The sequence below is a fragment of the Nerophis ophidion genome, linkage group LG05 (assembly GCF_033978795.1).
Source record: "Nerophis ophidion isolate RoL-2023_Sa linkage group LG05, RoL_Noph_v1.0, whole genome shotgun sequence".
NCBI classification, from domain to species: domain Eukaryota; kingdom Metazoa; phylum Chordata; class Actinopteri; order Syngnathiformes; family Syngnathidae; genus Nerophis; species Nerophis ophidion.
The window spans coordinates 45,197,703-45,212,503 of NC_084615.1; the positions used below are offsets into that span (position 1 = coordinate 45,197,703).

Genomic DNA, 14,801 nt, shown 5'->3' on the forward strand with positions numbered 1-14,801 from the left:
TCCATTTTGTAATGACGACACTGCTGTCTATGGGTCTAATGATGACATGACAAGTAAGCAGTTAATTTAAATGTAACATTTATTACAATGGCATGAAATGTTCAAAATTGTCCAAAATCACGAACACAAAATAAATGAAATTATCATTTGTGTTGATCCCAGAAGAAATGCACTGTCTGCCTTGGAATAATAATAACATAGAACGCTAGGACAGTGGTTCTCAACCTTTTTTCAGTGATGTACCCCCTGTGAACATTTTTTTAATTCCAGTACCCCCTAATCAGTGCAAAGCATATTTGGTTGAAAAAAAAAAGATATACAAAAGTAAAATACAGCACTATGTCATCAGTTTCTGACTTAATAAATTGTATAACAGGGCAAAAATATTGCTAATTTGTAGTGGTCTTTCTTGAACTATTTGGAAAAAAGTTTTTTAAAAATTACAAAAAACTTGCAGAAAAATAAACAAGTGATTCAATTATAAATAAAGATTTCTACACATAGAAGTAATCATCAACTTAAAGTGCTCTCTTTGGGGATTGTAGTAGGGATCCATCTGGATTCATGAACATAATTCTAAACATTTCTTCACAAAAAAAGAAATCTTTAACATATTTATGGAACATGTCCACCAAAAAATGTAGCTGTCAACACTGAATATTGCATTGTTGCATTTCTTTCCAGTTTATAAACTTACATTCATATTTTGTTGAAGTATTATTCAATGAATATATTTATAAAGGATTTTTGAATTGTTGCTTTTATTTAGAATATTACAAAAAAAATCTCACGTACCCCTTGGCATACCTTCAAGTACCCCCAGAGGTACGCGTACCCCCATTTGAGAACCACTGCGCTAGGACACTGTACTGTACTTTAATAAATGATAAATGGGTTGTACTTGTACAGCGCTTTCCTACCTTCAAGGTACTCAAAGCGCTTTGACACTACTTCCACATTCTCACACTGATGGAGGGAGCTGCCATGCAAGGCACTAACCAGCACCCATCAGGAGCAAGGGTGAAGTGTCTTGCTCAGGACACAACGGACGTGACGAGGTTGGTACTAGGTGGGGATTGAACCAGGGACCCCTCAGGTTGTGCACGGCCGCTCTGCCACAGCGCCACGCTGTCTTTCAGTCTGAAATATGAGTTTATAGTTGTTTATGTCCTATTGAAACAGTCAACACAGACAAATATACACATCAATGTTTGAATTTAAGGCTGCAGCAAGATAAACTTCGCCAGCATTTTGTGCGTCCTTTCATTATGCTTAAACACAAATGACAGTAAAACGTTTATTTGTAATAAATGTCAGGGACTTTAAGCCAGTTACTGGAAGAAAACGGTAGAACGGTTTTGTTTTGTCCGAATTAAATATGTTCCAATTGTGTGTTGGTCTCGTTTGTTTCAATAATCCAACATGGCCCACCCATCCTCCCGAGGAAGCATGCAAGAAACGCACAATGACCAGCTGTACTTGAATGCGTCTTGGGTCACAAAAGACAGGGTAGGGTGTAAAGCTGAATAGCAATGTCCTCCAAAAAGATAGCACAAAGGCTGATCGGCAACCAATATGCCATAACAGTAAAATAAAGGACGATACAATCAGCTAACAAATTGGATTATAAGCGAAACGGCACTTGAATCTGCAAAGCCGTTGATTGTCTAAGTGTGTACTTTTCAACCCGCTACTGGGTCGGCCGATAAGGGCTTGAAAAACCGCTAGAGTGGCGTTCTTATTCAGACAGAAGTTTAAACGGTAACATAAAAAACATAAGTTTGCAAACACAGATGATCGTAGCTACAAAAGGACGGGCTCGTTTATCCAAAGGGAATTAATTCAGATTGAATGTCATATGGTTAAGAAAAGGGGATGTAAATAAAAGATGCAGACAGACGAAAGAGTGACTAAAAAGACTAAAAGCACATTGACAAACAGCTTAGCACAGTCTTAACCCTTGAACCATTTTCAAGTGTTTGAGTTGTAAGATTATACATGTTGGGACAATTTGAGGGCCCAGAAATCTTGAAACTATATTAGTGAGTCCAAAGACGAGCATTTTATATTTACAGTATCACTTTCTGTCTCACGTGCATCATGTTCAAGTACCGTATTTCCTAGAATTGCCGCAGGGCATATAGTATGCGCCTGACTTGAATTACTGCCGGGTCAAACTCGCTTCGCAAAATAATTAGCGCATGCTTAGTATTACCGCCTGGTCAAACTCGAGACGTCACGAGAGACACTTCCCCTGTCATCATTTTCAAAATGGAGGAGGCTGATTTCAATACCGGTTATTTGAAATCACATAAAGGGAAGAAGATTGGGAGCTATTCAGTAAGATTTAAGGTCCAGCTTACATCACACTCAAATGTTTACTGCATGCCTTTGGTAAGTGCCGGAGTGAGAAGAGGTTTTAATTAGCTGATGCTTACTTTTACCACATGCCTTTGGTAAGCGCAGAAGTGAGAAGGTTTTAAATTAATTAGCGCCCATGCGGCAATTCAAGGAAATACGGTAGTTGTTTTTACTATAATATATTTCTAAAGCTTCACGGTGGCAGAGGGGTTAGTGCGTCTGCCTCACAATACGAAGGTCCTGCAGTCCTGGGTTCAAATCCAGGCTAGGGATCTTTCTGTGTGGAGTTTGCATGTTCTCCCCGTGAATGCGTGGGTTCCCTCCGGGTACTCCGGCTTCCTCCCACTTCCAAAGACATGCACCTGGGGATAGGTTGATTGGCAACACTAAATTGGCCCTAGTGTGTGAATGTGAGTGTGAGTGTTGTCTATCTGTGTTGGCCCTGCGATGAGGTGGCGACTTGTCCAGGGTGTACCCCGCCTTCCGCCCGATTGTAGCTGAGATAGGCGCCAGCGCCCCCCGCGACCCCGAAAGGGAATAAGCGGTAGAAAATGGATGGATGGATGGATGGATATTTCTAAAGTAAAGTGAGTGGTTCACTGTTAGAATGACGTCAACACACTAGCTGCATTTCGGGGGTGCTTGAACGCACCACAAAATGTTAAGGCCAATTCATGAAAACAAGCCCATTTAAATTCAGCCTACGTGCAACTAACTGGTATTTTTTTTATTTCTTTACAATTTTCAAACAGCAACAACTCACACAGAAGGCTGCCTCGACAAAGAAAAGTTGCGGTCTAGCTAACAGGAAGCTGCTGCTTTACTAACAGGAAGTGGGTTTTGTGGGGTGGCGCAAATGCAGCGCATGCGCAGAAGGGCCGGGCGGCTCAATGAGTCGATAACTAGCCCATCACGAACTATGAAAAAAGTAACTTGAGGTGCGTTAAAAAAATGAAAAAACAAAAACAAAAAACAGCTGCGCATTCACTGAGAAAAGTTCGGAACGTGGTGACATCTCAGCCAAACTGTTTGAAAAATATTCACAATCTAAGCTCTCCTTGGAGTTGCTTTAACGCCCCTGGAATTTTCTGTGCACTGCCAAGACCTCATTTCAACTCTGCGTGGCCATGACGCGCACATACCAAGGACGCCCGGTCATGACCCGACCTTTTGAAGTGAAACTGAAGCTTCACTGTGCAGTTAGGGCAGCACGCTGGATAAGTGGTCTGCAGTGTTGCCTCACAGCAAGAAAGGTCCAGGTTCAAATGGCGTCCCAGAGACCAAACACAAGAATTGCATTTCATCAAACAGTGGCCTCTGCGCTCATTGTCTCTGATCTCATCTCAATTAACTGCAGGGTTTAAATGAGCAAATAAATGTCTATTTTTACACTTGGTCATATTAACGTTACTGTGGCATTTTATAGTGCTCTATGACACACTAGGAATGGTGGACGTTAACGAAGGGAGCTTAACAAGAAACCGCTGTAAATAAGTGGAGCAAGTGCTATGGAAAATTTCAACAAGCATGCCTGGAAAAATTTTGTTAGAGCACTTCACTGAAGCTATGAAGTAATATTACTAGACTAAACTGCTTATTAAATGATAAATAGGTTGTACTTGTATAGCACTTTTCTACCTTCAAGGTACTCAAAGCGCTTTGACACTACTTCCACATTCACACACTGATGGAGGGAGCTTCCATGCAAGGCGCTAACCAGCACCCATCAGGAGCAAGGGTGAAGTGTTTTGCTCAGGACACAACGGACGTGACGAGGTTGGTACTAGGTGGGGATTGAACCAGGGACCCTCGGGTTGCGCATGGCCACTCTCACACTGCGCCACACCGTCAAAACATGATTACTAATATTAGTATATTAGTAATCATGTTTTGGACTATAGTACAGCTCCTTTCAAGATACTTGAGGACGCTTAACAGACATCAGACCACCTCATCGCAGGGCCAACACAGATAGACAACATTCACACTAACTAGGGCCAATTTAGTGTTGGCAATAAATCTATTCCTAGGTGAATGACTTTTTAAAAGTATCGTCATACCTGTTATATTGCATATTGTAGAAAATATTTTCAAATGGAAGCATAGTTAATACCAATGACCAAATATTATTTTTGCAAATATAAAAGGGCTGTCCAGTTTAATGCCAGCCTGGTAATCTCTGCAGTTGAGTAAATAAACCCCAGAGGCCACTACATGAGGAAGTACAGTTATGTTCATTAAGTTGTATGCGAATGTGGTTGACAGGTCTCAGTCCACAATGAGCCCCACCTTTCATCTAAGCATGTATGAAAGGTACAGGGAAATGAATATGGTTTCATTGTGGTGTTAAAAATGTCTGTTGTGTCGCTGGAGTACATAAAAGTATTGTGGATAATAATGCAGTAATAAAAATGTAGGCGATCCTGAGGGAAAGTGGCAGACAAAATGTAGGCCAGTGCCAACTGTGTGAAGGAAGGGGTGTCAAATGTGGGTCACATTACTCTCGGTCCATCAGTCTGTGCTCACAACCCCCTACCCTTGTCCTCCTCCTAAACTGGCCGCCTTCTTGCCATCTCAAGTTGGAGGATTTGCCGTTCTGTCCAAGCCTAATCAGTCTTTGAGACGCTCCCTCTCTTTGTCCTCATCCTCCTGGAGGCTGGCGTGCAGTTTGACGTATATGTCTGCATCGCCGCTGCCCACGGCCTGCAGAAAGAGGTCTGTGTGCTGTCGAAGGCGGTCCAAGTCCGTTTGGGTGCGGCGGTTCTGCCGGAGCAGCTCCTTGGTGCGCAGTGTGATGTCCAGGAGGCCCGACCTGCAGAGGATGTTGTAGGTGTTGCAAAAGCGCTTCCTCCTGGTGTCGTCGTCGTCGCACTTCTGCTCAACCGGTGAGGTGTCCTCTCTGTGGTCGAGGGGCACCAGGCTACTGAAGAGAGCTGGCAAGGGCGTGAGTTCTGGCCCACTGACAGCTGGCGAAGGCGGCTCGCTGTGGTTTGATGTTTGAGGGAGTTGACTCTGCAGCAGGCATGAGTTCGGGGTACCGGAAAGAGGACCCAAGCGACCAATTTCGCTTTTCTGCTGCTTCTCTTTCTGACTGTTGTCACGGTGACAAGAAGGTACAGTACCCCCTTTTTCCGATCCCGAAGAAGACGAGGAAGAAGACGAGGAGGAGGCAGTGCCCCTACCCGACGAGCTGGAGCTGTCTCCAGGATGTGGCGCAATCTTGGGGTAAGACTTGAGAATGGGAAGATACTTCTTGGGCCGCCTGTGTCGGGAGGCCTCCTTGGTGGCAGAGGAAGCTCGACGGGAGACGACTGGCTGGAGGAAAACCACTTGAGGCTGCTGGACCACCGGCTGAACAACCTCCACAGCGGGTCTGAAACCCCAGCTTTTCATGGCTCCAGAGTTGTTTTCAGGCTGCCAAGACAACACAGTCAATATCATTGCGCCGTAAAGAGCAGCACACTGATTGACATGTTATTGTTTTGTTTACAGTTTGTACAGTCCTTAAACACCCAATTAAACGTAATACCCTAAACCCACACACCAAAAAGCAATTTTTCTTTGAATACCTCACTTAGTGCCTAAGCATGTCTGTGACAAACATGCATTACTTGAATAAGAAATACAACATCAATTCCTGCTTTGACTGTGGAGTCCCCCAGGGGTCAATTCTTGGGCCCATCCTGTTTGCTCTTTATATAATCCCACTCTAAAATATTTTGAAAACATGAAATATACTATAATTTTTAAGCAAACCACTGCCCAAAAAAACTGTCACCCTCAAAAACTAACCACACCCGCCACCCTAAATCACACCAATCCAAACCAGCTTTGGTGTCAAATTTTGAGTTGGACAAAAATCAACACCACCGTTAAATTGAGTTTTATCATCCATCCATCCATTTTCTACCGCTTATTCCCTTTCATCTTTGGCTTTTATCAAATATCAAATCTTTTGAAAATGTATTACAAATAATCGTCTTAGAAACAAAAATTCAAGTTGCCGTATTTTCCGCACTATAAGGCGCACCTAATAACCTAAAATGTTCTCATATGCTGACAGTGCGCCTTATAATCCGGTGCGCCTTATATATGGACCAATATTGAGCCACAACAGGTCTCACAACTACGGTAAGCAGCCGCCGATTTCATTTTCCCCCGTAGGAGAGGAAGCGCGCAGTGCATGCTGGGATATATGACTGCGCCAGGCCGTGCCGTTTCATTTCCATTTCTGTGTTTATGTAAAACCCCAAAATGGCTCCTAGTGAGAGACATGATTTCAGGACATCACTGTTCTACAGTTTTTAACAGGAACCAAACAAAAGGGAGCACATCTACCCAATTTTTGCATCTTACACTGGCTTCCCTGTTCGATATAGAATTGATTTTAGGATAGCTTGTTTATAAAGATTTTTAAAAAGTACATCATGGACCTCATCCAAATTTATTCTCTACCTTCCGTATTATGGTCCATGGAGAAGGTCATTAAATCCAAAAAGCGCCAACAATACTCCATTTACATTTCGTAACATGAATATTAACAAAGTATTACTGATATTGTTATTACAAATCGGTAACGCAAACAATCTATTTGTAGCGGTGCGGGGATCCCTAGCTTGTGTGCCAATGTTGACATGAGTGACTGATCAGCTGCCTCCTCGCTTTAAACCTACTTTTGGCTTTTAACTTGGCATGAATCATGTGGTCCTCTGTGTCTTTTATTTGTTTTGTTTTACTTATTTTGGTGTTTGTATTTATTTTATTTGTTGCAATTTGAAATGCTTTTGGTCGGTTAACTTTTTATTGTTTTATAAGGTGCAGCACTTTGGAAAAATTCTGTCTGTAAAATGTGCTATATAAATAAAGTGGATTGATTGATCCAATTAGCATCCCTGCTGTTGTAGTACAATATAAGCAGACATAACGTATAAAATGGTGCAAAGTTCATAATTCCCTCATAATACGGCCTGTCTTTTAAATTAGCATCCCTGCTGTTGTAGTACAATATAAGCAGACATAACGTATAAAATGATGCAAAGTTCATAATTCCCTCATAATACGGCCTGTCTTTTAAATGACATGGGGAACGTAACTGGACCCAAATTCTGGCATTGAACATCTGAAATACGGCTACAAACACTATATGTGAACATAACAACAAAAAAAACAACCTGTGATATATGTTCTACGTGTACAAAAAATCATTGTAGAGTTAAGTAATTAAATTCAATATGGATCTGAATTAACATTTAAAACAAATCTATTTGAGTGCGTACATGATCCTAAAACCTGTAAAAACTTGAATTGTTTAAGACATATACATTTGTAAATATCAGAAAAATAATTTTCTCAGGCTGTGTTCTCACATCCACTCATTAGAAGCCAAAGAAGAATAAAAACAAGAGGTTACTCTTGGATATACTGCAAAAACTAACATGTAAAAAGGTCAAATTATTGCAGATATACACACGCTTCTTTACAAATACTGCAAAAACATTGGTAGTCCTGACAGTCAAAATGGAAGGAAAAATCTTTCACTGACTTTTAACAAGTTGCTGTTTGTCAGGGTCAACAAGATATGTTTAAGTTAAGCGAACTGTCAGCATTTTTCTGGGTGGCACATTCCAGACCTCTGAGACTATGGAGGAAATGCACTTTTATTGGCATTTAGCCTATCATACAGAATCCTTATGAAAGACAAGAACACATTTTCTTTTTTTTTAAGTTAAAAGTTAAAGTTAAAGTACCAATGATTGTCACACACACATACAAGGTGTGGTGAAATTTGTCCTCTATATTTGATCCATCCCCTTGATCACTCCCTGGGAAGTGAGGGGAGAAGTGGGCAGCAGCGGTGCCGCGCCCGCGAGTCATTTATGTTGATTCAACCCCCAATTCCAACCCTTGATGCTGAGGGCCAAACAGGTAGGCAATGGATCCCATTTTTATAGTCTTTGGTATGACTCGTTTATTAGAACTCACAAACTACCGATCTCAGGGCGGACCATCTAACCACTAGGCCACTTGTGGAGCGACGTGGCTCGGTTGGTAGAGCAACCGTGCCCGCAACTTCAGAGTTCCAGGTTCGATTCCTACTTCCGTCATCCTAGTCTCTGCTGTTGTGTCCTTGGGCAAGACACTTTACCCACCTGCTCCCAGTGCCACCCACACTGATTTAAATGCAGCTTAAAGGATGTACACAACCCAAAATCAGTGAAGTTGGCACATTGCGTAAATCGTAAATAAAAACTGAATAAAATGATTTGCAAATCCTTTTCAACCTACATTCAATTGAATACATTGCAAATACAAGATACTTAACGTTCAAACTGGTAAAGTTTGTTATTTTTTGCAAATATTAGCCCATTTGGAATTTGATGCCTGCGACATGTTTCAAAAAAGCTGGCACAAGTGGAAAAAAGACTGAGAAATATGAGGAATGCTCATCAAACACTTATTTGGAACATCCCACAGGTAAACAGGCTAATTGGGAACAGGCGGGTGCCATGATTGGGTACAAAAGCAGCTTCCATAAAATGCTCAGTCATTCACAAACAAGGATGCATGCATGCATACAAGCATACATATATTTATATATATATATATACATATATATATATATACATATATGTATATATATATTTGTATATATGTATACGCCCTCGCCCAGCAGAGCGGTAGCAGCGTGGTTAATGTTAGCTGTGATGCTAGCGGAGTGTTGCAGGTGGTAATACGAGAGAAAGAAGGTGCGAATCTGGTAACAAATGAAGGAATAATTAATTCCCAAGAAAAACAGCAGGGGGTGCATCGTCTGGCGGTGGTTGGGCTTCAAGCGGGAATATGTTGAATAGACAACTTTAATTTGTCAATTGTAGGGCACAAACGTTGCTACCAAAAGTAGCATTACTGCAAATATGTAGCCTCATTTGAAAAGTCACCTGCTAATAACTTTAATAAATACTGTTTAGGTCAAATGACTTAGTTGTGATTTTCTTCTCTGCATAAAAGTTTAAAATGAGCATATATTAATGCAGTATGAACAAGAATGTTTTAATGTAGACACATAGAATCACCATACTGCTGTGATTATATATATCAAGTGTTAATTCAAGGCTAAGGCAAAATACCGAGATATATATCGTCGTATATCGCGATGTGGCCTAAAAATACCAAGATATTAAAAAAGGGCCATATCGCCCAGCCCTAATATATATATATATATATTTATCGAGCATTAATTGACTGAAGGAGTGCCGCAGTGTCTGGCAAGCGCTAGGATGTCACGTTATCGATGGGAAAATGCATTTTTAGACAATAGGATTTGCCTCAGCGGCTAGACGACACCGAAAGTAACAGGCGGTAGAAAATGGATTGGAAACGACAGATTTAAAAAAATTAATTATTAAAAAAAAATGTTTTTTTAAACTTGAAACATTCTGCAGGTCGGATTTTGGACGCTGGCGGGCCGTAGTTTGGGCCCCTGGTGTAAAGGATATCATCACATGGGCTGAGGAACACTTCAGAAAACCACTGTTACAGTTTGTCGCTACATCTGTAAATGTAAGTTAAGACTCTACTATGCAAAGCGAAAGCCATTTATCAACACACAGAAACGCCGTCGACTTCGTGGGCCCGAGCTCATCTAAGATGGACTGATGAAAAAAAAAAAATCCGGATTGTTATAGACGCAAAGTTCAAAAGCCAGCATCTGTGATAGTATGGGGGTGTATTAGTGCCCAAGGTATGGGTAACTTACACATCTGTGAAGGCACCATTAATGCTGAAAGGTACATACAGGTTTTGGAGCAACATATGTTGCCATCCAAGCAACGTCTTTTTCATGGACGCCTCTGTTTATTTCAGCAAGACAATGCAAAGCCACATTCTGCACGTGATACAATAGCGTGGCTTCGTAGTAAAAGAGTGTGGGTACTAGACTGGCCTGCCTGTAGTCCAGACCTGTCTCCCATTGAAAATGTGTGGCGCATTATGAAGCGTACAATAAGACAACGGTGACCCCGGACTATTGAATAACTTAAGCTGTATATCAAGAAAGAATGGGAGAGATTTCTACCTGAAATGCTTCAAAAATTGGTATCCTCTGTTCCCAAACGTTTACAGAGTGTGGTTAAAAAGAAAGGAAATGTAACACTGCGGTAAAAGTACCCCTGTGCCAACGTTTTTGCAATGTGTTGCTGTTATTACATGGTAAGTAAATGATTATTTGCAAATAAAATGTATTTCTCAGTTCAAACATTAAATATATTTTCTTCGCAGTCTATTTAATTGAATATTAGTTGAAAAAGACTTGGAAATTATTGTATTCTGTTCATATTTTTACGATTTACACAACTTGCCAACTTCACTGTTTTTGAGTTTGTATATAATGGGTTCCACTATGTAAAGCACTTTGAGTCTCTAGTGAAAAGTGCTATACAAAAATATACTTCCTCTAGGTCCTCTATTTCGCCCATAAAACCCAATAAAAAATCAAAAAAGCGCCAACAATACTTCATTTACATTACAGACTTGAATATTAACAAAGTATTAGCGATATTGTTTTTATAAGCGCTAACGCAGACAAACTAAAGCGGCGCCGTGATCACAACCTTGTGTGCCAATGTTTACATGATCGACTGATCAGCTGATTACTTGCTCCCTTGCTTGTTATACTCGAGCCCCCCCGCCCCACCTCCGAAAAGGTTAAGTGGGACAAAATGGATGGCTTTGTTAAGCAAAAGTATCCAACATTGTACCAACATTTATAAGACAGAAAACAAAAACCTTTTCATTGGTACAACAATAAAAAAGTGGCAAAGCTTACAATGAGCACTATACGACGTAAGGAAGTCTTACTACCTGCTTGAGGAGGACATTGTTCATGATTATCATAGGGGAGATGTGAGAGTAGGACCCTTTCACCACAGACGTCTGTGAGCCCGACTGCATGAAATGGCGTGGCGAGTCCTCAGAATCGATGGTGTCCATCAAGCTCATGTGCTCTGAGCTTGCATCTTTATAGGAGCAGAAGTAGTGACTAACTGTTGCATCTGTTCAAAAACATCCAGTAAATTTAAGATCATACCTGAGAATCCCGAGTCCCTCTCCGAGTCAGCTCGCGAGTTCCCTTGAGATTTCATGATGCGTGGCCTGCTGGCGGCCTTAGAGTCACTATCGGCCTTCCTCTTGGCGCTCATTGTCTCCTCTCGTTGCTGCGGGTGTGGACGCGACGCTTGACGCTTTCGCAACATCAGCATAATCAGAGATGGTACATCTGTAAACAGATAAGACACATGTTCGGTATATGGGCACTCAATCACATCAACTGTGCCCAAAAGGAGTTTGTGTGACAAAATTACATTAAAAGAAAATCACATGATTACACTGGCAAGAATCAACATGCCTGAAAAGGAGCAGATCTTGCTTATCCTACTGAATCTTAGCAATTACTGTTCCTGCTTATATGTTACTATTTTCTAATAGGGAAATACAAGAACTATGAATGTTTAACAGTGTAATACTTGCTAGATGTCTTATCCGCTACAGATACATTGTACAGTGAATAAATAAGGACAATATACACCAACTTATTTAATAATAACTTATTTAAGTATGTGAATATGTGTAAATGGGCGAATGTGGAAATACTGTCAAAGCGCTTTGGTCTCCTTAAAAAGGGGTAGAATAGCGCTATAAAAGTACAACCCATTTACCATTTACCATGTAATCTTGAGAAAATTATGCATTTTCACATACCTGTTATGTGCTTGAACTCAGTTAATTCCAGTTTTACTTGGCACATTGTCATGCTGAAGGTTTTACATACCACTATTTTCCTTAAGGTCATATTCCGTTCATATAGTCTTGTAAAAAAAAAAAGCCATAAATTAAGGTGGAACATATTGTTGTTCAGCTATTTTAAATCATTCGCGCCACTAGGTGACTGATTACATGCTAATCACTGCCTGCTATGTATTAATATATAAAACAAAAGGTATGAAAACAGTGAGTGTACAATACATGTTGATTTAGCAATATAGTAGTAAGATGGAACACGAAATACATTTAATCCAAAGTGGATGTTTGAAGGGTTGTAAATTGGTTAAACAGAGGATTAATCAAAATGTGAAGATTTTAAGAACACTTAGCACTTTGCTAACGAGGCGCTAACTTGACGACGCACACAAAGCTAACGTTAGCCTTTAGCTTCGACTGTTTTTAAAACCTTAAAATATAAACCTTTAAAAATGGACAAAAATAAACAGCTTACTTTTTCCACTCGGTTACGTTCAAAGAAGAATAGGCGTCAAAACATGTCGTTTCCCCGGCGAGGTAGCTCGATTGTGGGGCGGATACCTTCCCGTCTGGGCTCGCCAACACACGGCTGTCCACGGTACGGTACACGGGACACGAGGCTCCTCCTCCGGCTGTCTGTGTCTGTTACATCCGGGCGGACCAACCACAGACATTTGTCTCAGATTGTCACTTTAATTCATTCAAATGTATTTAGGGCGCAACAAATCGATGATGTGTCATCTTTCCCCTCACAAAAATGTCACTTAAAGACAAAAACCGAGAAAGCAGACAATCTACCGTATTTGGCAAGCAGGGGCGCGGCTTTGTCGGGAGAGTGTGCCTCCAACGTCTGGAGCCCAAGGTGCCCGCCCACATCATGGACTTCCCCGTTTCTGATTGGCCAGCGAGGCCAGCAGCTGAAAAACGTGACCGCTGCCGGAAAGCGTGGCAAGATGAGGACATCGTGTTCACAGCAGTCAGGACCCGGGAGGTGTTCTTACTACATTTATACACAAACACACGCACACACAATCTCATGTACAATCGGGCCGGTAAACCAGTGACGTAGGCTCTTTCGCTCGGGTGTATTACTGTGGGCATATTACATAAGTGCTTGCCTGCCTGTAGTTAACCTGAGCCAGGACACAAAAAGCCTGGAAGAAAATCAATAACAATCCATCCATCCATCCATTTTCTACCGCTTATTCCCTTTCGGGGTCGCGGGGGGCGCTGGCGCCTATCTCAGCTACAATCGGGCGGAAGGCAGGGTACACCCTGGACAAGTCGCCACCTCATCGCAGGGCCAACACAGATAGACAGACAACATTCACACTCACATTCACACACTAGGGCCAATTTTAGTGTTGCCAATATTAAATCTAAACAACACAGACAATTTTGATTTCAGCTCAATGTGCAGTGTGCTGCCTTTGTTACTTTTACAGTATTGATATTGCATCTTAGTACCAACCTTACTGCTCTACAATTTTGTATGTTTACGTTTTGTTTGTAGCTATTTAGGGCTTTGATCTGCTTTGGTGACATTTTAAGCAAAACAAACATGTCTTTCGGTCATGTAAGTCCACAATGAAAACATAATTGCAAATCTGGAAATCCTCTTATCCCAGTGATGAATATAAGGTATCACTCGTAAAAAGCCCAGACAATGATCCCATTTGTTAGATATTCCTTAATATTGCTCCTTATTGGATTGATTGATTGATTGATTGATTGATACTTTTATTAGTAGATTGCACAGTTCAGTACATATTCCGTACAATTGACCACTAAATAGTAACACCCGAATAAGTTTTTCAACTTGTTTAAGTCGGGGTCCACGTTAATCAATTCATGGATTAACAACAGATTGATATGTATGACATTTTCCAGCAAAAAAACATGTTTTTCTGGACATTAACCTATGTCCAAAATAATTACAAATCTAAAAGGCCTTCATCAGGCTTTAATATAGTAGTATCAGGTTTGTTGCATTGACTTTAGTTTCAAGCAAAATACACATGCAAATGACTCTCACAAATACATGAATTAACAATTAGTTGACAGCCGTGAATTATTTTGCAACAAATGCTTCGTGTGTCATTTTGACCAGGAACATATGTGTTATCACCAGAGTTCTGGTGGTCTTAAAAGTAGTTAGACAGTTTTGACTACTTTTTAAAGTGTATTTAATGAAGCACAGGCACGATGCAGAAGATGCCATCTGCCCCAGCTGAGACATTACAGAAAAGGGCGCTCTCTCTGGTGGTGAAATTGAAACCCCACACCCACGCATCAACAATAATGTAGAATACTGCTTTTCCGATCAACATCTCACAATTTTAATGTTACATCAGTTAATTTACACAGAAAATGAAATGTGTTGGCTCCTATTCATAGAAGTGCTGTTAATAGTGGTTGATTTTAAGCGTGCAGATGTGTTTATAAAGCAGCCTATTTAGGCTGGAGAATGGCTGTCTCCATAACAAAGATGGATGGTTGCCTGTGTCCAATTGCCTAATCAAGCAATTCTGTTTTGTTTTGTGCACCGTACCATGAAAAAAGAACACCCATTTTCCTTCACGTAAGACATTTTCCATACATTCAAATCAGAGGTTAATTTAGCTGGAATGATTAGAACACAAGTC

At 40.9% G+C, this 14,801-nt stretch overlaps 1 protein-coding gene across 1 annotated transcript; it reads right to left on the reverse strand.

Moving 5' to 3' along the window:
- Positions 1-61: 61 nt before the first annotated feature.
- cipcb (CLOCK-interacting pacemaker b) lies at positions 62-13,019 on the reverse strand. The gene is made up of 4 exons (XM_061901087.1): positions 12,632-13,019; positions 11,447-11,635; positions 11,221-11,375; positions 62-5,775 (listed from the first exon to the last, which is right to left on the reverse strand). The coding sequence occupies exons 2-4, from the start codon at positions 11,616-11,618 to the stop codon at positions 4,972-4,974; spliced, it is 1,131 nt and encodes a 376-aa protein (XP_061757071.1). The 5' UTR covers positions 11,619-11,635; positions 12,632-13,019; the 3' UTR covers positions 62-4,971.
- Positions 13,020-14,801: the final 1,782 nt, after the last annotated feature.